The following is a 25,059-nucleotide window of genomic DNA, read 5'->3' as shown; positions in this document are numbered from 1 at the left end:
GAATTAGCGAAAGATACAGGTTTAAATGAAGTAAATGTGGAAGGTCTTGGAGAAATTTTACAAGAAACAAGTCTTTCTAATGATAAGATCAAGGAATTAACAAATCAAGAACACAAAAATATTAAAAAAAGCGATTCTGAAGAAGAGCAAAAAGAACTTTCAAGAGCATTTCTAAAAATCAGTTTAGCTTCCATAACAGAAATTGTTTACACATTTATTGACAATAATGCAGTTTTAATAGGAGTTCAAAGGCAAGAGGGGGTGTCATGGATGCCTTGTTCCCTTATCGACAAATTCCTATGGAGCATAAAAGAAAAATGCAAATGACATTAGATACTTTCTTGATAAAAAACAAAGAAAATTGGAAATGTAGAAAAATTCTGAATGATCTAAAATATAAATGATGACCTAAAATTTTATTTATTTCTATATATTCATTTGCCATGTTTCAACATTTGTAAGAAATAAGTTTTTATTTTGTATTGTTATAAAAGACATATTTAATGAACTTAAATAGTAAAATCCTTGAAAAATACTTTATTTCATACCTGTTTTTCCCTAATAATTTACATGATGAGATGACCTCATTTAATGCTATTTAATATAATGCCTTACTTAGATGCAGCATAACCCTCGCGTTAAGCGTGGTTTACTGTATTTACATGCAATAAATATATCATACTGAGAAATATAATTAAGGATACTGTTCTGTTGTCGGGACTGGATTCAGAAATGTATGAATGCACGCGTGTGTGTATGTATGTGTGTTTATATATGTGATATATTCAGGAGCAGGAATTTGGATGGTGTAGAAGTGTTGATCCATAATGACTAAAAAATTGGAGGCAAAGGCAGATCAAATCTTCAGTTTTATTTTCAGCAACATGTTGCAGCTACACACAAGTAGGCACATTTAATGTGCCTACTTGTGTGTAGCTGTAAATGTGTAGCTGTGTGTGTGTACTTGTGTGTAAAAATGTAAGCCTTTTGGAACAGGGTGCCTGTTCCAAAAGGCTCACATTTTTTATGACAATGTAGCAAGAAAGCAGCAGCACATAGACAGCAGTGTAGCTAGGCCAAAACGTGGAAAGCAAATGCATAATGCTCAGGATGAAATCCGAAGTCAAACTAAGTTAGTTTTGGTTCTCAATACATTCTGATTTGACAGTTAATATTGCTCTAAAATTACTATTGGCTGGTTGAATTTTATTTCAATTTACATTCCCAAAATTACATACGAATCATATGACAGAGATTTTTCTCGAAATGCCGCAGTGCAAATAGAGATTGCTATTTTTAGAATACAGAAGGGAGATTTACGTTGCTAATTTAATCTTTAACATATTCTTTATTTTTCTTACATATATGTGTATATGTATACAAACACATAAATTAGTATTTACATATATACATGAATACATACATCTATACATTGCTGAATCCGGTCCCGATAACAGAACAGTACCTAATTAACCAATCTAATAAAGAAAAGAATTTAAGAGATAAAGATAAGAATTTATTTTCATATAAAAGGTTTCCATTTAAACCGTGAAAAAATTAGATTAAAAATATTTACAATACCATTTTCACCATAGGGTTTAACAATGAACAATTGTAATTCAATGCTGCATTAATGACAACAATTACAGAAAATATTACACATATTAATTAATATAAAAATATACAATTCATCTCATATGTGATTTACAAGCTGAAAAGATAAAGAAAACACAATTATAAAGGAAAAAAAAAAGTGTCCAGCAATAGAGAAAATACTGAGGTGATTAAAAATTAAATAAATAAACTTACGAATCATACAGATCAATTAGTTTTTTATATGCAGAAAGAAGTTCCTGCATATATTCTTTGCTTTCATGTTTTTCATAAAAACTGCAAAGCCCCTATATTTATGAAGAAAAATAAACAACCTTCAATGCCATATTAATCTGATTTTATGTTATTAAACAATTATAAAGCACATTCATGAAAATTGCTCGATAGGTATCAAATTTTTTCATTTTTCATTTCATTTAATTTTAATGTTTTATGTACACAATTTAAATAAAACTCAGAAAATGAAACTAGCATGACAAGTGACAACATTAAATTAGACTGTTTCACATATTAATAATTACTGTACATACTAATATCTCAAGGCCTAGTCTTGCCTTAATATTACTAAAATACCAAGAATGATTTACAGCATCATCTGAATAACTGTTTAAAGGTCTAAAAAGATATGATACACCCTGATTATTTGCAGACCCCTTCTGAAAAGTCGTGAAACAATGGTGACTAATCTTTTGCTAAACTATGAAGTCAAAGACAACAGCCATTTTAAAAAATGGTGCACTAAGAATTATTGAAAACAGCAACAAATTAACAAAATTGAAAAATGCAAAAATCATCCATAATAAAACCCTTTTTTTTTGCATTGTTCTCCCTGTGTACACAACAATTTGTTTTACCTTAAAAGACATAAGAGACCCCTCACAAGGGGGAAAAAATATATAGTTAAAAAAGAGATAAAATGCTGTGGCAGTCTGATGTTCGGCTGCGTGCGCCACCAGACTACGTCATGTTGAGCCATGTTGCAGGCTACTTATAAGAGAAGGTTGCATGCTAGAAAACCTGTGATTTAAGTCCCATTAGCATGAGTTGCGAAATGCCCATTGGTGCAGAGATCATTATGATTGAAATGCTAAGGACTATAGCTGAATTATCTCTAATCATAGATCTCATTTTTGTTTGGAGCCTGATTCCAGATGTATTACAATCTGGAGCACAATACATGCAATAAGTTTGAAAACTTCTTTGAAAGTCGTTGGTATAAAGGTGATGTCATAATGCCAAAATGATGCCCGATTGTGATGAAATCTGATAGAACATGTGTGAAACACAGTAGGATGCTGACTTACATCACTGCAGCCTTCACCTAGCACTTCCCAACAGCCTTAATGCTCTATTCATCATAAATATATTCTGTTGCTGCAGGAACTCTAGGACAATCTAATAGGTAGGATTGCAAATCACTGTAAAACTTGACATTTATCCCTTCATTCCATTTTTTTTTTTTTTTTTAATTTTCCAATTTTTTTATGCATTTCTAAAACATTGTAACACCAACTTTTGTCTACCCCACTTTATATCACACTTCTTATGCTCTTATTTAAATTTATTGTGGAGGTAATTGGGATTGGATTATTTAATTGTGGCAAAGCAAACAAGGGCTATCTGTCTAAAGGGAGGGATGCCTTCGTGGAGGGCTTTCTAAGGGAAACTGGCTTGTATACATGTTACACATGGGGAAAACCACAAAAACACCAATGCAGCCAGCCCGTTAGCGGGATTCGAGCCTTGGACCGAACTATCAGTGTCCAGCGTCCTTACCACTCAGCCGCAGGTGGGCTATTCTGCATTTGGGTAATTCTGCATTTTGGGGGGTATGTCAGCTATGACAAAATAAAGATCTCGAGAAAATTCCATGTTCTTATTTGCAAAATCATTTAAGTTGTAAGGATCCTAAGTTTTACTAATGTTTATTTTATTTTAAAACTGTACTATCACATCTTATTTTCTACTTCCGGCCAGAATTAAATGCTTTAACTTGTTTATGCAAATTGTCTTGAAGTACTTAAGTTGTGGCTTTTTGCCAAGCGAGAGAGAGAAGGAGTTTTAGGCCACTTGCCACCGTAGTTTTATGAGTTTTCACTCGGTTGCTGGTTGCCTTTAAGGCCAGAGGTTTAGCCCCCTTGATATTTGCAGACGTATCGTAGTTTTAGCAGCTCAACATACTACATACATACCTTTTTTAAATAAAGGCCAGTCTTAGTGCTAGGCATTTGTATACTAATTCAAAGTTAGATTTTAGTTAGAGTTTTAGTTAGTAGTTTTTATATTCTTACGTTCAGACCACCAGTGGTTGGTCTCTGTATTCCGAAGTTCGAAAATACCAGAAAAGTATTGAAAATAAAGGGTTTCGTATACCCTTCCTGCTTGTGTTGTCTACTTTACACCTTCTTGAACATAGCTTGAGTAAGCTCCTGTTCCTATTCAGGATCATTCATGTTTCCAAAGCAAATCAAAAGAAACACAAGTCCTTACAGTGGTGCCCGAAGAAGAAGAATAACCATGGCCGAGTTTCAAGAACCTGAGGTGCCTGCAGCAGTGGCTCAGAATCCAGAAATGCCAGCTGCCGCCCTAGAAGGATTTGGTTACGTCGTCCAGACATCGATGAAATGTGCATTGATGAAACCAGCAGCAATCTTTGACGGAAACTCACCGGTGACCAGTTTTTTGGAAAAATTGGATGACCTCTTCATGCTATATCCAGTCCATGAGTTCCAGAAAGTCACCTTAGCTACCAGCCCTTTGAGGGGCCAAGCACTTAATTGGTTCAAATGTATAGGAAGAAACCTCTTGGGTCAAGCAGGAAGTCCCACCTACACGAAAATTTCAAGACTGCTTTAGTAAAAGCCTTCCCTGTCGTAAGAAATCGTGCAAAATTGGAAGCGGAACTCTTCAGCATATACCAGCAACGAATTGAAAATCTCTCAAACTTCATATATAAACTCTTGTACGGAAGCCGGCCGGATCCTGAAATAATCCAAGTAATTTTGCCTAGGTTACTTCCCCAAGTACAAGACTTTATTGAATTAAGGAATCCGACGACATTGGAAAAGTTATTTGAGCTCGCAATCCAGTTTGAAAGTAGAAGAACGGCGGACATTGAAAGAAGATGCCAGTACGAGCTACGAAGCCAATTTGGTGCACCAAGACCACAGCAAAGGCAAGAGCACGGCTACAGAAGCAAGTCGAATCAGTGGTCAAGGAAACCCGAGTATCCAGAAACAACCGGCGAACATCGACAGTTCAATAATAAGCCAGAGAAAAAGTCTAAAGGCCAGCAGAAAAAGAAGGAAGGCATAGAAAAGAAGAAAGAAGATTTAAACTAAAATGGATTTCTGCTGACGGGAGGGTGCGGAAATTCGAAGGCCAAGAAAATCCCTCTTCCTTCAAGCTAAATACAGTTATTGTGAAAAATTTGATTCTTCCAAAGATTGAAGTTTTGGTGAACAATATTCCAGCCACCGCACTCCTGGATACAGGCACGCAGTGTTCCTGTGTGGCAGAAGATTTTTTTAGGAAATACTTCCGTAAATATAGAATATATAATTCAGATAATACGACAGGGTTAGCTGCCCAGGGGGAACGATGCAAATGCATAGGTAAAATACCACTCTATATACGTATTAAGGACGAGCAGGTAAAAATTATGTTTTTTATCGTAAAAAATCTACGAGCACATGTAATTTTAGGGATAGATTTTCTTTCAGAGGCAGAAGCAATGCTGGATTTTAACCAAGCGTCCCTTAAGCTGACCATGAAACCAGTGCTCGAAAAAAAAAGAGAACCACCCACGTTAAATCTCAACCACCTGCCAATGGGAGAGCAACAAAAAATTCGCCAACTGGTAAGTGAATTTGCTTCGTTATTTAGTGATATTCCCGGATTTACTCAAATGACGAAACACGAAATCGATACAGGAGATTCACTGCCAGTTCGCCACAAGCCGTATCGGTATAATAAGACTAAAGAAAAAATTATAAAATGGCACATTCGAGATATGTTATGTAAAAAAATCATAATGCCCATCTCAAGTAGTTATGCCAGCCCGGTTGTGTTATGTAAGAAAAATAACGATTGTTGAGTAAAACATTCGAAATGGTGGCGTTTTGCAATTGACTATCGTAAATTAAACTCCATTACTAAATATCTGGTATATCCGTTACCTATTATTGAAGAAATTTTAAGGAACATAACTTCTACAAAATACAGGACTACGTTAGACCTAACGACGGGTTATTTTCAAATAGGTGTGAAACCAGAAGATGTGCCTAAGACTGCTTTTATAACTAAGTCTGGCACTTATGCATTCTTGCATATGCCGTATGGTCTTTCAGGGGCACTGGCAACATTTCAGCGATGTGTGGACATTGTGCTAAGGCCTGTTCTAGGAAAGAACACATTTATATATTTAGACGATATCATTACTACTAGTGATAATTTGAATCAACATATAAAAGATTTGAGAGAGGTGTTTTCATTATTAAATGAGACCGGTCTAAAAGTTAATGCTGAAAAGTGTAAATTTGCAGCCCCTGAATTAAAATACTTAGGATACAAAATATCTCGGAAAGGAATCGAGACGAACGAATGAAATATAATCGCTATTCAAAAGTATCCGCCGCCAAATACGGTGAAGAAGCTGTCTTCTTTTCTAGGACTTTGTTTATATTATAGGTCCTTTATAAAAGACTTTGCAACTATTGCTGAACCATTGTTAAAATTAAAAAGGAAAAAGGCAAGATTCTCGTGAACGGCTGAAGCCAATAGTTTGTTTGAAAAATTAAAACAAGCGTTAATGCAAGCCCCTGTTTTGAAATTTCCTGAGAACGATGAGAATTTAGAAATTTCAGCGGATGCTTCAGATTATGCGGTAGGAGCAGTACTTTCCCAAAATCAGCAGCCCGTGGCATTTTTTAGTAGAACTTTAAATGAAACTCAAAGAAATTATTCCGTGACTAAGAGAGAGGCACTTGCAGTTCTTATAGCAGTGCAAAAGTTCCGAGTCTATTTTGGAAGTGCACCAGTAACAGTGTATTCTGATCATGCAGCAGTAACTAGATTATACTCAGGGAAAAACTTATCCCCAAGGTTAATAAGATGGGCACTCAAGTTACAGGAGTATAATTTGGTAATCATACACACCCCTGGAAAGAAAAATATCGTAGCAGATGCCCTATCCAGTATAAAAATAGATGAAGATACATTCTCGAGAAACTGTAGTAACCGAATTGGGTAAGGATCCGGAATTTAAAAATATTTATGATCATTTAAAAGATCCTGAAAATTTTAGCCACCAAGATATTGTGGCCATAAGAAATAGGGCGGCCCATTACGAACTAATAGATGATCTATTATTTTATACAAAAACTATGAATTCCAACAACGAATTTCGACCTGTTATCCCAGCTAGTCTTAGATTAAATATACTGCAGGAGTTGCACGATTTGCCTTTGGCATCTCATGGTGATATTCGAAAAACCATCCAACGCATACGCGAAGCAGTTTATTTTCCTGAGCTGCAAAAGTTAACAAGGGCGCATGTCCAGTCCTGCCCAACATGTCAAGCTGGTCAATTATGTTCATTTCCGCCCGGCTGGGTTTCTAAATAGCATTAAATCAGAGTTTCCAAATGAAATAATTGGCATCAATTTATTGGGTCCTTCCCCAAAAAGTCAGTTAAATAAAAGTCGGTATCTCCTTGTTATGGTTGACCATTTTAGTAAGTGGACCGAAATTGTTCCCTTAAAACGAGCCTCCGCAAAATTAGTTATTGATTCTATTTTAAATAAATATATTTTAAAATACGGGGTGCCCCTAAAAGTTATATTGGATAATGGTCCTCAATTTGTAAGTAATACATTTGAAGAAATGTGCCAAAAACTGGGCATATGTCATTTAAAAAGCTGGGATAACTATGTCAATGAATTAGCTTTCGCCCTTAGGACCGCCAAACATGACACGACGGGCAAAACTCCTGCTGAGTTATTTTTAGGCAGAAAGATTATAATGCCATTAGATAGATTATTTTATGTTCAACAAAGAGCCCCTGAATTTCAAACGGGCAATACAGAAAAATTAATTTAAGAAGCAAAGAAGAACACTGAAGTAGCACAAAGAAAACAGAAACTGCATTACTTATAAAGTAGGGGATGAAATGTTAAAAATTAAGCATTCACTTTCTTCAGCACCAAAAGATAAAATTGCTAAGTTCTATTCACGATTTGAAGGACCGTATGTAATAGAGAAAGTAACTCAGACTGTAGTGGTGTTAAAAGCCAAGAATGGTGAAACCTGCACCGCAAACATTGACCAGACCAAACCATTCTATAATCGTAATAAAATGCAAATATTTAAAGATCTTTTGCAAGATCCGGCACGGCAGGCACAATCTCCAGAGGTGGCACAACGACAATCACAAGGGCAAGCCATGAGTAGGCAGGTGCATATGAAAAGAAAGTTTCCCCGTTGGAAAACTGAAGGTAACAAAAAAAAAGAAGCCGTTCCACCGACCAGAAAAGAGAGGGCACAACCACCCCCAGAATGAAGAAGGGAAAAGTTCTACTAATGCAAAGAGAGCCAGGAGAAATGGCAGCAACCATAACACGGCTCCAAAACGAAATATGTACCCATCGGATAGGAGTCTAAGCAGCAAATGTCGACGAATTGACGAAGGAAAATCAGCTGCAGATGCAAGGAAGCAACAAACGTTTAACAGCCAGCAACTAGATCCAGGCAACAACGGGAGAGATTTGTCCCGATTCTGCCAAGAACAGCTGCCATCAAGCGTCCAAAAGTACAATCAGATGTTAAAAAGAAGTTCTTCAAGGGTCATCACACAGGAAAAAAAAGAAAGCTCACTGAGGAAGGAACTGAAGGGCGAACCCGCACAAGACCAAGGATAAACCAGACTGTAGTCTTTGCCACTTTCCAGGACTGGGCAGCAAAACGGATGTCGGAATATCACAAAGATAAGTAAACTTTATGTTACTTTGAAACTTTAAGTTAATTTTTCATTCTTACTGCAAGTGGCAGAATTTGATAAGTTTTACCCCATGTGAGGCCTAACTTTATTGCCAAAAAGGCGAGAAATGAGTTTTATCTATTTTGTTACTATGTTTCTCAACTACTCGCGAGTAAAACTAAAATTATTGTATAATAGGAATGTAAATACTTGAATATTGTAAAAGCATTGGTAATCTTTGAGAAAGATACCTTAAGAAAATTATAAAATTATTGTATAAAATTTTATTTAAAAGATTCTGTCAAGAAAAAAAGTTTTAGTCTGAAGGACTTTTGAAATGTAGTATTTCAATGTAAAAGAATTAGCACTTGCTTGGAAAGAAATAGAAGTTAACAAACATTGTACTACTAATGCATGTTTTAAAATGCGTAAAATGAACGGCATGTTAATATGTCCTTATGTACAATGTGAACATTGTACTACTAATGTATGTTTTAAAATGCGTAAAATGAACGGCATGTTAATATGTCCTTATGTACAATGTGAACTGTTATCTTAAAAGTTAAGAAATACTGTGATATGTTAAAAGTGAAAAATGTTATAGTAATGCCAAAATTTTAACTTATTGGTATGACTGTAAAAAGAGCAAAGTAGTGTGAATATGTGCTAAAGGTTGAATGAATGTCTGGCTCTCTGACGCTACCCTTCAGAGTTAGCCACTTTTGAGAATAGTACGTCAGGGTTCAGAGATGAATATAAGGTGTATTCTGAGATCTTGTTATGATGAATTTTAACACGTTAGTGTTTTGATTGCAGGTGGTAGTGTTGAACACTTGTACATAGACACACATGTGTTTGGTGCTTCTCTTTACAACACATGTCAGAGAGCACGGGGAGATAATTAAATAATGGCATGAATGAAATAAGAATAGTTTGAAAAGAAAAATATACGTATTCATGTTACTTGCCATTTGATTGTTTAACATTTCATTAAACTAGTTTTCCTTCCAGATCTCTGGAAGGAACCAGATTCAACTAAGAAAAACTCCTGTTTGTAGATGCAGTACAGATGAAAAGTAATTGTCCATGGAATTGATCATGTAAAAACGACTTTTTAATTTCTAGATTAGATAGTTTCTAGTGAGGAATGTTTGTATAAGATTGGCCTCACGTTAGATTTAGAATCTAGAGCTAAAAGTTTTCAACAAGGTTGTTTTAGACCTCAGTTCCAAACTAATTAACTCTGGTGGGAAGTATGTAAGGATCCTAAGTTTTACTAACGTTTATTTTATTTTAAAACTGTACTATCACTTCTTATTTTCTACTCCCGGCCAGAATTAAATGCTTTAACTTGTTTATACAAATTGTCTTAAAGTACTTAAGTTGTGGCTTTTTGCCAAGCAAGAGAGAGAAGGAGTTTTAGGAAGCAAGCCGCTTGCCACTGTAGTTTTACGAGTTTTCACTCGGTTGCTGGTTGCCTTTAAGGCCAGAGGTTTAGCCCTCTTGATATTTGCAGACGTATCATAGTTTTAGCAGCTCGGCGTACTACATACGTACCTTTTTTAAATAAAGGCCAGTCTTAGTGGTAGGCATTTGTATACTAATTCAAAGTTAGCTTTTAGTTAGAGTTTTAGTTAGTAGTTTTTATATTCTTACGTTCAGACCACAAGTGGTTGGTCTCTGCATTCCAAAGTTCGGAAACACCTGTTAAGTATTGAAAATAAAGGGTTTCGTATAGCCTTTCTGCTTGTGTTGTCTACTTCACACCTTCTTGAACATAGCTTGAGTAAGCTCCCTGTTCCTATTCAGGATCATTCATGTTTTCAAAGCAAATAAAAAAAAAAAACAAGTCCTGACAAAGTTACATGAATTTTTCTAATTTTTCCTTTAAGTTTCTCCACCAATGTATTAATACGTATACTAAAATAGATGAAACAATTCAATAAAACCAGTAATTTAGCTCAAATTTATGTTACATAAAACAACATAAAAATACAAAACTAATAAGATAAACATTACATAAATCCTGCACATCCAATGCATTCCCAATTAAAAAAAAATTCCAAATACTTTTAATGAAGTTACGTCTAAGAACACCACCTACAGATCAAAACATATCTGTTAAAATATAATCCTCTATTTTTTAAATTTTGAATATTTTGATTATTTTTGGTTTTCACAATTGTTTCATGATGTATTACATTAAATTTTCGATTTTAAAATATAAATATGCATAAAAATTATTTTACTGTAATGCCTTACCTGCCATGCGAGAATTTGATCAGGAGCTATTTCTATAGCTCTCTTAAAAGCAGCTTCAGACTGATCTGGTTGATCGATTTCTTGAGCAGCAGCTCCAACAAAAACCCATGCATTGTAATTATTTTTATCTATTTTCAGCACATTCTAGTAAGAAATTTAAAAAAAGAAAAAAAAAATCACAGACAGCAGACAATTACAATTTACAGAGCAAGGTCTCTAATTTTTTTAATTCAGATTAGTAGATCTGAGAAATTTTGACTTAAATTATAGCACATATGACATAGTCTGATGTGCATACAGACACATAACTTAAATGACATAAAAAGATTAATCCATCTTACAAACAGTATTTCACCAAATCTCAAAATTTAATTTCAGAAGTACACCATCGAAACTGTATGAACCAAATAACAGAATCTGTACAAAATTATCTAATCATTTGGTTTTGCTGATAAAGTACTAAAAGTCACTAAAATAAACACATTTGACTTTTCACTGTCTTGGAGCTGATATTCATAATGAATTAAGTTATAAAAAAAATAGTTAAATAGAATAAATAAATAAATTAACAAATATTAAATACGAAAAGTAAATACAATAAATAAATTGAAATATTTAAGGAAACTGAAATATTTTTACATTTTAAATCCAATAAAAATCAAAAACAGATGACTTTTTTTCAGTATAAAATCCCCCAGATATACGTATAGAGAACTTCCCTCTTTCCCACCCACAAAAAAGTTTAAAGAATATTTCTTAAATATTGTAGTAGATGAACAAGAATTATAGTAGCAGAAAAAATACTGAATTAGCTATAGCTTAGAGCCCCCACTTGCTTGGGCCGTCCCCCCCCCCCGAAAAATTGTAGAATACGCCATATAAAAAAAAAATTGACTCATATCCCTCATAAAGAGCCCCATATCTCAACTAGCTTAGGATCCTGTCAAATATATATACGGTCCTGAGCAGACAAACAAGAAATTTAACTAAATGGCAGCAACTCTAATAATACATAGAGCTTCATGAACTGAACTGCTATTTTATATGTAATAAATATAATTTGTCTTAATGTTTAATGTGTGCAATGTAAAAATCGTGCACACTGCCAAATTTGAGCAAGTTTCTCTTTCTTTCTTTCTTTCTTTCTTTCTTTCTTTTTTTTTTTTTTTTTTTTTTGAGAGAGAGAGAGAGAGAATTGCATACATCTGGAATGGCACACAATAAACATTACATATATTATCACTGCACAGCTGTTCATGAAAGGATAAAAAGGCTACCTCATTTGGCAAATCACTCTGTTAATAGAAAAGTACTTTCAAAATACTGTAAAATTTAAAATACAATATTATCACAAAGCATTAAATCAGATATTGAAGCTACTCAATAATATGATGAATTATAAATTCTGATTATACTCCTATTATACAACAGCGGCAAATAATTTTTAAAACAGTACAACGTATATTCACATCATAAAAATATTATGAGATTATTATTTTGTAAATAGCATCTGATTAAAAAATTTTACTGGTTAGTTCCTCCATGTTTCAATCAAATATTTGATAAAGTAAATAAATATTAAAAATAACTGTATCTAATACTCTTTATATATATATATACTCTCATTTAATATTAATTTGCAAACATGAGCACAAACATGCCCATATCTGAGGCTCAATACATTTTGTTTTTGAAATATTTACACTTTTTTTGGCTTAATAATAAAATAAAACTGTTTACAAGGTTCTAACAAATATTTTGAAATTCTAACAAATATTTTGAATCCATTGACCTCTATTGTCCATAAATCTTTCACATTCCCAATGAACAATCTGTGAAGTCTGCACAAACACAATAAACTAATAAACACTAAAGTTTTTTGCCTTTTTAGCATAACATTCACACGTAAATTACCCTGATTTTAGAAGCGTAAAGTTCATACACTGTGGTAGCATTCCAAGCATTTTGAAATCAACTAAAAAAGACCATGTGCTTTCAAGATTTATAACATTTTTCCCAAACTATTCAAATTTCTCAGGACCTGCAACATAAATAAATATAACTTTTTTACAGTTAAATTTTTTGCAGCTAAAATTTATTTTGCGAACTACTAATTTTACCCTCCTTTCCCATAGAAAAATCAAAGCGATGTGCAACACCCCAGAAAATAGAACTCTTTTGAACAATGGAAAAGGAATTTTCACTGTTACTTTTTCCCTTTCATGAGCATTATTTTGAGAAAGCTACAACAGATTTTCCATTTAAAAGAATATAGATAATCTTAAAAAAAAATTTTTTTTGGCCTGACATAACTTACATAATGACACACAAACTTCAAAATTATAAATTACAGTTTTGTAAATCATTATCATTTCAAGTACATGTATAAAGTTAAAATAACTATTCAATGAGGAAATTGAAAATATTTCATATAGATATACATCTGTACTTTGTGATTATTGAAAATAATATGTACTAATTGCTTGCAATAGCCAGTTGCCTCAAACAATTATAATATATATATATATATATATATATATACATATATAATACAGCTAATGTAATTTCTTGGTTCTACCTAGTAATTAATAATAATCAAAATGAATCTGTGTTTATTTCTTTTAATTGTGTTAATTAATAGAAGAGTAGCTTGAAAGAAAAACTAAAATTTTGTTGAATACAGCATCATTTGGAATCTAAAAATATTTTAATTCAGGTAAAGCATTTCTTTTAAATCACCGAGTTTGCTGATTAGATTTGAAAGAAAAATATATTGCATTTTGGCAAATAACAACACATTCCTTTCATATAGTTGAGTTTTTGATTACATTTGAAACACACATATTTTATGATTTATAGAAAGGTCACATTTTTTTTTTTTTTTTTTTTTTAATTGCTGAGTTTTTAGGCAAAAATTTTTAATCAAGAGCTCCTTGATATTTCTGGCAAATCTGTTTGACATCAAGATGCAATGTTTGAAGAAGATTGCCATCACTCAAAACAACACGTAAACTTATGTTATTAAAAACAAGAAGAGTACTCAGCTTGTATGTTCTTGCTATGTCTCATCATCAGCATTGGCTGATTGTGACACATACAACTCTTTAACACAATTTATGTAGCTCTACAACAAATCCTTCTCTTCCTGATCCTACCACCGGTAATGCCACATAAACTCCCCAAAGTAGGAATAAAATATTTCAAATTTGATGATTTTTTAAGACTGCACTTGTGGAACTCCCACTTAATCTAGCTTCACATGCCTTTGATGGTGTTGGTATGGGCACCAGTTCTGGTGTCTATACACATAAGAGACTAATTCACTAACAAATGCTTTAAGCCTTGATAACCAAGGCAATCATAGGCTATCCAACAGTAGGAGAAAATCATGGTTCCAGTCAAGATTTTCCAAGAAATCATCTCCAACAAAGTCTCTTACATGCAATCTTCCACTCAAGTTTCCGATACCTACTTCAGAGTATCCACCAAAAAACACTTTCCATTCACCCTTCTACCCATATTATAGTACTTTTTTTTAAAAGGTCTGCTCCCATTCAGTCTCTACAATTATACCAGAATCACCAATAATCTTATTCTTTTTTAAATAAACATCCATACATGCTTCTCTTTAAAAATTTCTCCAATTAACCAGTTTTATTCGAGAAAACGTTCATCTCATTCATGAGCAAATTCTTTCCATATACATCTCATTTCATACACCCATAAATGGGAAAAAATTAATTAGCAGTTATACTTGTCTTTCCTTCTTCAACCCATGTATTCAATCTTACAGACCTCTTACAATGATCAAATCTTTCTCACAAAACAATCACTCATAGCCATCTGATTAATCCTTCCACTTGAGCAGATGCATATCTTTTGTACAAACTAAACACTCATGTCAAAAACTAATTAAACTTTCAATCATACACCGATCAATAACAGCCACTGCAAGAAGAACATTCCCTGCTCTTCCTTTCCGAAACTTGTAAAATACACATGTACATTTATTTTAGTTTATTTTCTAACATGTTTTATAAACTAAATAACAAAAAGTATAGAAAATGTTACTAAAGGTCAAAACTAGAATAAAAGTAGTTTTAATATTCATACTTAACAGTTAAATAAAAGGCTGATCACATTTCCCCACTGAAATTATGAAATCCCCCCCCCCAGGGAAATTCTCCTGGTTGAGAATCTCTGGTCTAGAATGTGAAAATCAAATACATTACACGTCATAATCACACACACACACACAAATTATGGTTCCTTTTCTAACTAAATATAAATTAAAAGTGGTAAACATTTTACAGTCAGAAAAATACTGAATTGACAATATAACATGGACAACTTCATAACCGAAACAGTCTAAAAATTAAACACTTGCATGTTAAAAATCTGCCAATTTTGCGAACTAATCTTCCAATTTAGTTGATTAACAAGGTGACGACTTTAGCAAGGAAGTACCAGAACACATGCATTATAACCAAAATATGGTATAATATTTGTCAACTTATAGCTCTTAGATTAAACAAATCTAATCCCAATATATAAAAGTAAAATCACAAATTGGATTACATGTAAGGACTATGCAAATAATATTAAGAAATGAAATACAATACACAAAATTAATAATTGCAAAATATAATGCTTGAAATAAGAACTTACCTTACAATACTTCAATGCTGTTTTATAGTCTTTTTCTTTAATTGCTTCTCTGGCTTGCTTCAATAAGGATTTAATTTCTTTATTATCCATTTTTATTGTGTTTTAATGATTAACATTAAATTACCTAATAAAAACATATGAGTTCATCAAAAATTAATGCACAAATCAATAAAGCAGAAATGCTTTACAGTCAAAGTCTTTAATCTGGACTCGTCGGGACTATCGGATTCCGGATTATCGGTTTTTTGGGATTATAGATCATCCGTTTAAATCTGGTAAGATGGCACGCAGAAATTATAAAATTAAAAATAAGAAACCGTAATTTATGAAATAAAGAGCAATTATAATCTAACGGGTATGAAAATTTACAAAAAATAAGCTTAATATTTATTTATTTACTTTATTAAACATTTATTTCAACGAGCGCACGTGTAAAGCATACATTACGCATAGTCAAAATTAGAAAATTGCAACCAGAAAACTATTTGATGTGTATTCGTGATATTTATAATGACGAGGAATTTGATTTAAATCATATCAAAGATGGAGTACATCGAGATGAAATACATTTAGTAAGGAATTATAAGGCGAATAAAATAAAAACATCTGCCTTGAAGATAAGGATAGAGCTGATAGATCAACTTCCAATTCACTGCGCGCCGCGGAAGTTCCCCCCCCCTCGGGAGAGCAGCGTGAAATTGATAAACAGATTGTGGAATGGTTAGAGAAGCAAAGTATATGCCTTTATCCATTTTTTTGCAGCAATTCCACTTTTTGTTTGATGGACGTCGAAACATGCTTTCACTTTGGAGATTACTTTGGAGGTCCGGATTATAGATCATTCCGGATTATGGACATCCGGATTAAAGACTTTTTTGACTGTATAGTTTATATCAAGGATACAATGCATTTCTTAATTTTAAATATAAAAATATTGAAAATAGATTATTGCATATTTCCAAATACAAGTCGAGATTGTGTTTTTTCTTAAAAACATTTACCCAAAATTCAAAAGCTGTATATGAGGCAAAATGAACAAATTCTTGTAACATTCAAACATGTCACCATGAGGGTGAAAATGTTTCAACCAGCTAAAATAAGTGGAATATTTTCAAACCAAACTCCTATAAAGTAAAACGCCAGATAACAATGATGATAGTTTTAACTCTAGTAACCTTATCTGAAGCTAGCACATTTTTACCATTCATACGTTTGTCTTGTATACAGTCTGTAGTATCTGTGCTGTCTTATTTTCTGTGCCATTTTATTTTTCTGAAAGATGAGCGAGAAATTATATTTTTATATGGAAAATTTCAAACTACAGGTACCATGTTTGCTGAAAATTTTAACAATATGATTGCTCAACATTCCTCAGTAAATGAAAAATAAGTAGAGAAAAAAAACACCTGCATTATAAACAATTTAAAAAATAAAATAACTCTTTCATAAAACAAATAGCTCATTTCACTTAAAATTATTTTTTTTTAAACTAAAGAAATAAAAAAGGGCTATATCTGGTGATTTATTGCTTGCAACCAGTTAATGGAAACGTACCTAACATTTGCAAGATTAGCGAATACGTATATATGGCATTCCTTGAAATTTTAAAAAGTTCAAAAAAATCTCAGCTTATCAAAGAAAATATACATATTATATATATATAATATATACAAAGTTTTTGATATTTAATCAGCTAAAATAATTGCTTTAAATACAACATTCTGCAATATAATTAAACACACATAATACAAAATTTATAATATATTTAACTATGTAATAATATATTATATTTAATTACATAAATTGCTTATTCAATACAAAGCCAGAGAGGAGGGGGGAAAAAACTCTAATTTTGGCATGATTACTATTGCAGATTAGCTTTTGAAAACAGTATATGCACTTGAAACATTTTTTAAGTGCTTAGATTTTCCAAATTTGGTCTCACTGACCAGGAAAGTTGGCAAAGATCCTATCAAAACTGTGCCAGTTGTTTCAGTGGAATTCTGTGCTGAGTGTCTATCTGTAAGTCATCAATCAGACATTCATTAATCTCTCTGTTCTATCTACTAAAGAGCCACTGGTGCAGAAGTTTTCAATCTGCTTCTTTTTCGTGCTTCATGAAAAGATTTTTATTATTTTGTTTAGTTCTCCAATTTTACAAGAAACTGTTTAAATCGCTATGAGTGTGATCTTCCCGCAGGTGATTGTTTCAATCTATTATTGTTTTGTCAGCCATATCTAACTGTTGTTTCCCAACCTTAAGATGTTAATTCTCTGGATCACTTGTTGCTGCCAAGCTAATATAGTGGCTAGTGATGCTGATTTGTCATACCATTGGCCCTGGGTTTGGATCTCAGAAAAGGCACAGATTGTATGCATACGGTGTCTGAGCAGCAAGCGGGCACTCAAAATACATGGTGATCCAAAAGTCCTCTTAAAAGTTTGGTGGTTGAAGAAGAGGGATGGAAGACTCTTTAGAGGTTATCTATCCCACATGGCTACAGTCCCTGCTAGATGGAAATTTTCTGAGAAACGAGATTCTGGTAGCACTGGTTTAAATGGGAGGATTCCTAGAAAAAAAGAGCTCTGTTTAGCTACGGAAACAATGTTGTGGCTACACAGGGTTATTTTTCAAACCTCACTGAAAATGTTGCACTTAAAAGTGGTGTAACACAAGGGTGCCTGGCTCAAGGCACCCTTGTCAAAGATGTAGGTTGTTTCGAATGTCGTCATGAGTAACTAACATAAGATATAATATTTTTTTTTATAAATTATGATCCTATTTTTGAGTAATGGGATAATAAGATATTCTAGCAGAAATAAAGTGTGCACCGAGTTCCAATAAAGACCTGAAAATACCATCTAGTAGAGCTGAGAAAGGAGAAAAGAGCTGGCTATAACCTGAGTCTTAGAGATATATACAGTCAAAAGTCGTTAATTCGGACACCCATAATCCGGACCTCAGAGCTACAAACTTTCTGAGCATGCATCGGGTTGACGAATGCGCATAGGCGTTTACGCATGCGCGTCAGACCTTTACGGCTGTGCATAATACGTTTATACATGCGTGTTTAATGTACTATAACGGATGGTATAAATTAAAATTATCTAATTATCTATTTCAGTTAATGTTGATGATTGCATTGTTCCTTAATCTTCGAATTGGATCCGGCTTATTATTTTTTGCAGACTGTTAGAGCAATTTTATAAAAGTAAGCTTGAACTTTCGATTATGTCAAATAGAATTTCCGATGCTGGAGCTCCCAAAGGACCTACAAAGTGAAAGTATGTTTCGATGTCCATCAAAAAAAAAAAGTGGAATTGCTGCAACAAATGGATAAAGGCATATCCTTTGTTTCTCTAACTATTCTGAAATCTGTTTATCAATTTCATGCTGCTCTGCGGCTGGGGGGGGGACGCCACGGCACCCAATGAATTGGAAGTTGATCTGTCAGCACTATCCTTATCTTCAGGGCAGATGTTTTTATTTTATTGTACTAAATTTATTGTACTTGTGATTCCTTACTAAATGTAGTATTTCATCTCGATGCACTCCGTCTTTGATATGATTTAAATCAAATTGCTTGTGATTATAATTCACTTGGGATAGTGAAGAAAGTGACACAGAGGTTATTGAAAATGAAAAAATTTCGTTTGACAAATTAGTCGGTATTCTCGACACAGCAGACTTGAACAGCGGAACTTTGTAACTGAACAAGAAATTATGTCTGTTTATAGAATTAAAGAGAAATTATTATCACATAAAATTAAGCAAATTAAACAACTTACATTGAAAGAAATGTTTAATAAAGTAAACAAATAAATATTAAGCTTTTTTTTTTTTTTTTTTTTTTTGTAAATTTTGATACCTATTAGATCATAATTGTTCTTTATTTAATAAATTAAGGTTTCATATTTTTATTTTAAAATTTCTGCATGCCATCTTACCAGATTTAAACTAATGATATATAATCTGGAAAAATTGATAATCCGGAATCACCAAAGTCCCGACGAGTCCGGATAAACGACTTTTGACTGTATAATACATACATACAATACAGATAGTGCGAGTCAACTGGTGCACTTAAATTATAGCATAAGTCATAAACTACAAGTAAAGTAAGTCAAATTAAACAATATGAGTACTAAGTATGGCCATAGGCCATTTACAATTATTTGGGTCGTTTACATCATAATCGTAGACCCTTATAACAGCGTTGTTGATACTTGCAAGGTTAGCATAAAAATTCCGGGCAAGACGGCAATAAAAATATTTCAGTTCTTCAATGCCTAATTCGTCATGAAGTTTTTTTTTCGAAAGTACCAGCGAAAACGTTTTGGATGGATCTCTGTCCCAGATAGAGACAACCAATCAGATGAAAGTTCACGTGATCCTAATCTGAGTGATAATCGATTAGTGTTTGGCGTTCAAATCTTTGTAGTAAGTGAAAATGGTACCCTAGGTATGTGGGTTTTCTGGAATTGTGCAGGTTCTGAGAATTGTCCCTTTTGACGTCAAGTCCAGCGTAGCTGAAACATAATGTGATTGAGGTTTTAGAATGCCTACCTAGGGTGTTCTTCCTCAAAATTTGGATGGGACTTCACAGTTACTGTGGTGGATGCCTGTACAGCCAATGATGAAATTCTGGTATCCTACCTGTAGAAGCACAATCACAAATGTGGTTCTACAGGTATCTGACTCATGTTCTTCAAAATGCAAGAAATAAATACACAAAAAACAGTTAATTTATAGCCTTGTTCATAAAAACTAAGTGTCTTTACTAAGAACCAATCGGGGTCATATCAAATGAAAGTGTAGATGTTATGAATGTGTTTTAATATGCTTATGCATAATTAGTGCTAAATCACACTGCTTGGCTACAATTTCGTGGTTGATAAGATAATATGTAAGTACCCCAAAATCTCTCAATGTGTCAATTAAATATTTACTGTTAACAAAAACAAAAAATACAAATAATTGTAAATGAGCAAAAAAAAAAAATTTAAAAAAATCAATACATAATTAAAACTAAAAATTTATGTATATCATAGAAATTAGTTAAAATCATAAGAAAACTTAATTATGTGGTACAATTTATGACAGAAGCCGCCACACATAATTTTATTTTTATACTGATGTTCTTGGAGGTTCTAAGGCTGAGAGCTGGTTTTTCAAAAAGTTTTTCGATAAGAAGTTTAAGATTGAATTCTCTTTAAGATTGAATATGAAATATATTAAAGAGTGAATGATCTTGTTATTGTGAAAATACTATTCACTGAGCTAAAATTTCATTCAGACTCAGTGTTACTAATAGTGATAAATTTCCATAATGACCAACTTTCTTCACACTATTAAAAATTTTATTATATAATTTTCAGGTTAAAGCCATTTCAATGAAATATCAAACTCACTTTTACAGGAAAAAAAAAATGCTTTAAAAGCATTTTTCTCTTTCTATCATGGGCATGTTATTTCTTTCCATGTTCCATGCCTCTAGATAACAAACTTAAAATGTGTTCTTAAATATCTCTAGATTAAAAATTACTTTTAATTTTTCAACATGGAGTTCTTTGTTATTTGTATTTTTTCATGGGTGTTTTCTAGAAGCTATTAAAAAGTAAGCAACAAAAACAAAAGGCTCACAAGTTAGGGGCAAATCTAACATAATACTCCTGCCAGACCCATAAAGCTCAACACTGAATAAAACCTTATACGATATAAACATACTTTCTACAGAAAAAAAAAGGCTATTTTTAGAGCAAACTTTGGTCATTTAAACAAATTAGTTACATATAATTAATCAATCTGTGATTTATTTCGTTAATTTTTATTCAAGGGGAGACACAATGTTCAATTTTCATGATATGCTTAAATTCCCCCCTCAAACAAAAAGTGGTTTATTATGGAAATTACTTTATCTCAGTTTTTCTATCTCTAATAACTATTCTATACAATGCTCCCAGAAATTTCTTATACAGTCAAAAGTCGTTAATTCGGACACCCATAATCCAGAATAATTTATAATCCGGGCCTCAAAGCCACAAACTTTCTGTGCATCGTCGCGTTGACGCATGCGCGTAAGACCTTTACGGCTGCAAATTTGCAGCGTGTGCGTGCGCATAATATGTTTAGGCATGCGCATTTAATGTATACCTGACGGTATAAGCTAAAATTATCTAATTATCTATTTCAGTTAATGTTGCAGATTGCGTTGTTGTTTAATCTTCGAATTGGATCCGGCTTATTATTTTGTGCAGACTGTTAGAGCAGTTTTATAAAAGTAAGCTTGAACTTTCGATTATGTCAAATAGAATTTCCGATATATATTTACTAATATGTAAAGGATCTACAAAGCGAAAGTATGTTTCGAAGTCCATTAAACAAAAAGTGGAATTTCTGCAAAAAAATGGATAAAGGCACAATCCTTTGTTTATCTAACCATTCCGAAATCTGTTTATCAATTTCACGCTGTTCTGCGGTGGGAGGGGGGAATCGCCGCACCGCGCAATGAATTGGAAGTTGATCTTGGAAGTTGATCTGTCAGCACTATCTTCAGGGCAGATGTTTTTATTTTATTTGGCTTGTAATTCCTTACTAAATGTAGTATTTCATCTCGATATACTCCGTCTTTGATATGATTTAAATCAAATTCCTCGTCATTATAATTCGCTTCCGATAGTGAAGAAAGTGACTTAAGGTTACTGAAAACAGAGAGGTTACTGAAAACAAAAAAATTTCGATTGACAAATTAGTCGGTATTCTCGACACAGCAATTATAGGACTTCAACAGCGGAACTTTGTAACTGAAGAAGAAATTATGTTTGTTTATAGAATTAAAGAGAAAGTATTATCACATAAAACGAAGCAACTTAAACAACTTACATTGAAAGAAATGTTTAATAAAGTAAACAAATAAATATCAAGCTTTTTTTTTTTTTTTTTTTTTTTTTTTTTTGTAAATTTTAGATACCCTTTAGATCATAATTGTTCTTTATTTCATAAATTATGGTTTCATATTTTTAATTTTATAACTTTTGCATGCCATCTTACCAGATTTAAACTGATGATCTATAATCCGGAATTGCCAAAGTCCCGACGAGTCCGGATTAACGACTTTTGACTGTACCATATTTTTTTTATTTCTAAAGCACTCCCAATTGTATATCGCTAAGTAGCCTTTTCTCCTTATTTTTTCTTCTTACATGCTTGTGCTTTAACCTTTAAGAAAGATGAACTATTAAGACGAATTCATTGTCACTAAACGATTAAAAAGTTAACTGCAGATGGGGGTAGGAAAAAGTTTTAAGGATACATGGAACATCTTGACAGGAAAAATGAAGCAATTTTCGCAAAAGATTCAAAACCATGTATTTTATTTTAAAATACAGATATAACCGAGATTTTTCTTTTTACAGTAAATAAACATATTTCAGCTCATATATAAATAAAAAAAATTAATTAGCTGTATAAATTAGTTTGCAAGAGCTAATTAATTTATTATACAGCTATGAATTTGGGGTACTTTTCCATTTTGCCGGCGCAGGCAATAAAGTCGCCAATAATGGTACAACTGATGCCAAACAGAATATCCTCGCTGGTAACCTTTTATGCCTCATTTTCAAAACAAGTTACGGCCATTTCTTATCAGATTGATTGGTTCTTTCAATACTGGCATACAATTACATAGAATTTTTACCAGATAGTACAATTTTATGCTCTAAGGCCATTCGCAGTATTTAAGTTTAGAATGCGATCACACGGCTCACTGGAAGGCAGAAAATATAGAAAAGGCAAAGGCAAGGGTTAAATTCATTAATTCTAATGAGAATGCTCTAGCGAAGTAAAGCACTACGGTTTTACACAATTTCTGAGTAAACGATTCGTACGAATCGAAATAATTCTTGCATTTAAACTTTTATTCCAAAGATTAGCCAAGATTTAACTTAAAATTAATGTAGAAAATTACCGAGAGAATTAGATTATTGTAGTGTAGTTTATGCGAGATGAGATCACTAGAGGTCACGTGATATGAACTGGTGAATCAGCTTGTTGAACCATGAAAGCATAATAAATTTTTTAATTAATGTCTTTTTACAAATTTATTGTCTTTATTTATTGGCTTTTTACAAAATTTTAAATCATATTAAAATGTTTATGCCTCCAAAATAGAGGGGATACTCAGATAACCGGCACTTGGCGAACTTCCTGAAATCGTGTTCACCTGCTTGGCGAGATTTGCACGGAACAATGAATATTTCATACTATGGCCCAAGCCAATTCTCAGTGTGTTAGAACTTTTGGGCTGTTGTAAGCCCCCAAAACTAATTACTGCTAAATTCTAAAATACCTGCTTTCAAAGTAGCTATTGAGACAAAAACAGTTTTATGTAAGTATCCCATAAACAACAGTTAAAACTCTCATTTGGATTCTGAGTTCTACCCTGTGTTCTACCAAATGTTTTCTATCAGAGAACAGAAAAACAACACTTTTAACAACACATAGTTTCTGGTAGGAAGTGTTTGTGACTACATTTTTAACTTTTTTTAAGGCTTTATTGTTGCCACACCATGTTTTCATATGCATAGGACACAGCCACGGAGTCTTTATACTCCGTGGACACAGCTGAATGTTTGTGATAATACTATATTGTCCATATAAGATTTTACCGTGCAATCTAGGGATATGTTAATATTACAGTGGATTGACAATAATATAAGGGTAATAAACCATGGGCTAAAATATAAAGAGGAGTTGCTCTTTTTAGTAAGTAAGAATATTGAAAAATGTGAAAAACTTATGTTCTTTATGCGAGAGGTGCCTGGGACTGTTTACATGCATTTTTAAATACCATATTTTAAGTGCTTATATACCTAAAACCTATACAAATTATACATTTATGGAATCATCTCAGTCTGCTCTTTTTTTAAGACTATAATTGGAAATTCGAAAATTTGAAGCTTTTATGTTCCAACGTGCCTTTAAGCATCAGGTTCCAAAAATAATAGGGAATTTATTATTTGTAATATCGTGCAGTAAATATTAATGTCGTGCCTCTTATACATACAATAAAATAAAAATGAATGATATCATATATTATTCATCATTCTGTAATTTTTAGAAACTGATAAATTTTAAAATTCCCTTACTATTTTCTACATAACTTTACAAAGTAGGTTATACTATTCGGCTGCTACTACGCATATATATGTATACGTGGGCCATACTGATAATATATTTGGAGTATCAGCAACACGCTCTACCCGAAAATAAAAATTACCTCATAAATAAGAATTTCCTCACATGCTGCTCCATAAACAAATTGTCGTCAGCTCCTTCAAATGAATAAACAAATGCCACCTGGACCACATAAATACTTGAGAAAAACTGTTGAATGTTGTAAAATGAATCAGTTGTACTTTTACTTTCATAGACTGTATAATAATTCTTATTTATTATTTTGAATAATTTGTAAAAATAGTCACAGGTAAAACTACCATAGAAACCTGAAAATATTCGGAAATCATTACACAAATAAACT

At 32.7% G+C, this 25,059-nt stretch overlaps 1 protein-coding gene across 3 annotated transcripts in view; it reads right to left on the bottom strand.

The window, feature by feature from the left end:
- The window catches only part of LOC118192801 (tetratricopeptide repeat protein 37), a 144,459-nt gene extending 119,521 nt beyond the window's left edge, over positions 1-24,938 (bottom strand). The window contains exons 1-4 of one of the 3 annotated variants that reach the window (XM_035363814.2): positions 24,799-24,938; positions 15,521-15,644; positions 10,853-10,996; positions 1,810-1,901 (exon numbers count right to left, since the gene is read on the bottom strand). In XM_035363814.2, coding sequence (XP_035219705.1) covers positions 1,810-1,901; positions 10,853-10,996; positions 15,521-15,610 — 326 coding nt within the window. In that variant the 5' untranslated portion in view covers positions 15,611-15,644; positions 24,799-24,938. The other 2 variants (XM_085819504.1, XM_085819503.1) reach the window with 2 other exon arrangements.
- Positions 24,939-25,059: the final 121 nt, after the last annotated feature.

This window comes from Stegodyphus dumicola, chromosome 6 (genome assembly GCF_044657685.1).
Source record: "Stegodyphus dumicola isolate Sdum_Otavi_A_Nest chromosome 6, ASM4465768v1".
Classification (NCBI taxonomy): domain Eukaryota; kingdom Metazoa; phylum Arthropoda; class Arachnida; order Araneae; family Eresidae; genus Stegodyphus; species Stegodyphus dumicola.
Note: the sequence above shows the minus strand (reverse complement) of the source record. Positions and strands in the feature narration are given on the sequence as shown.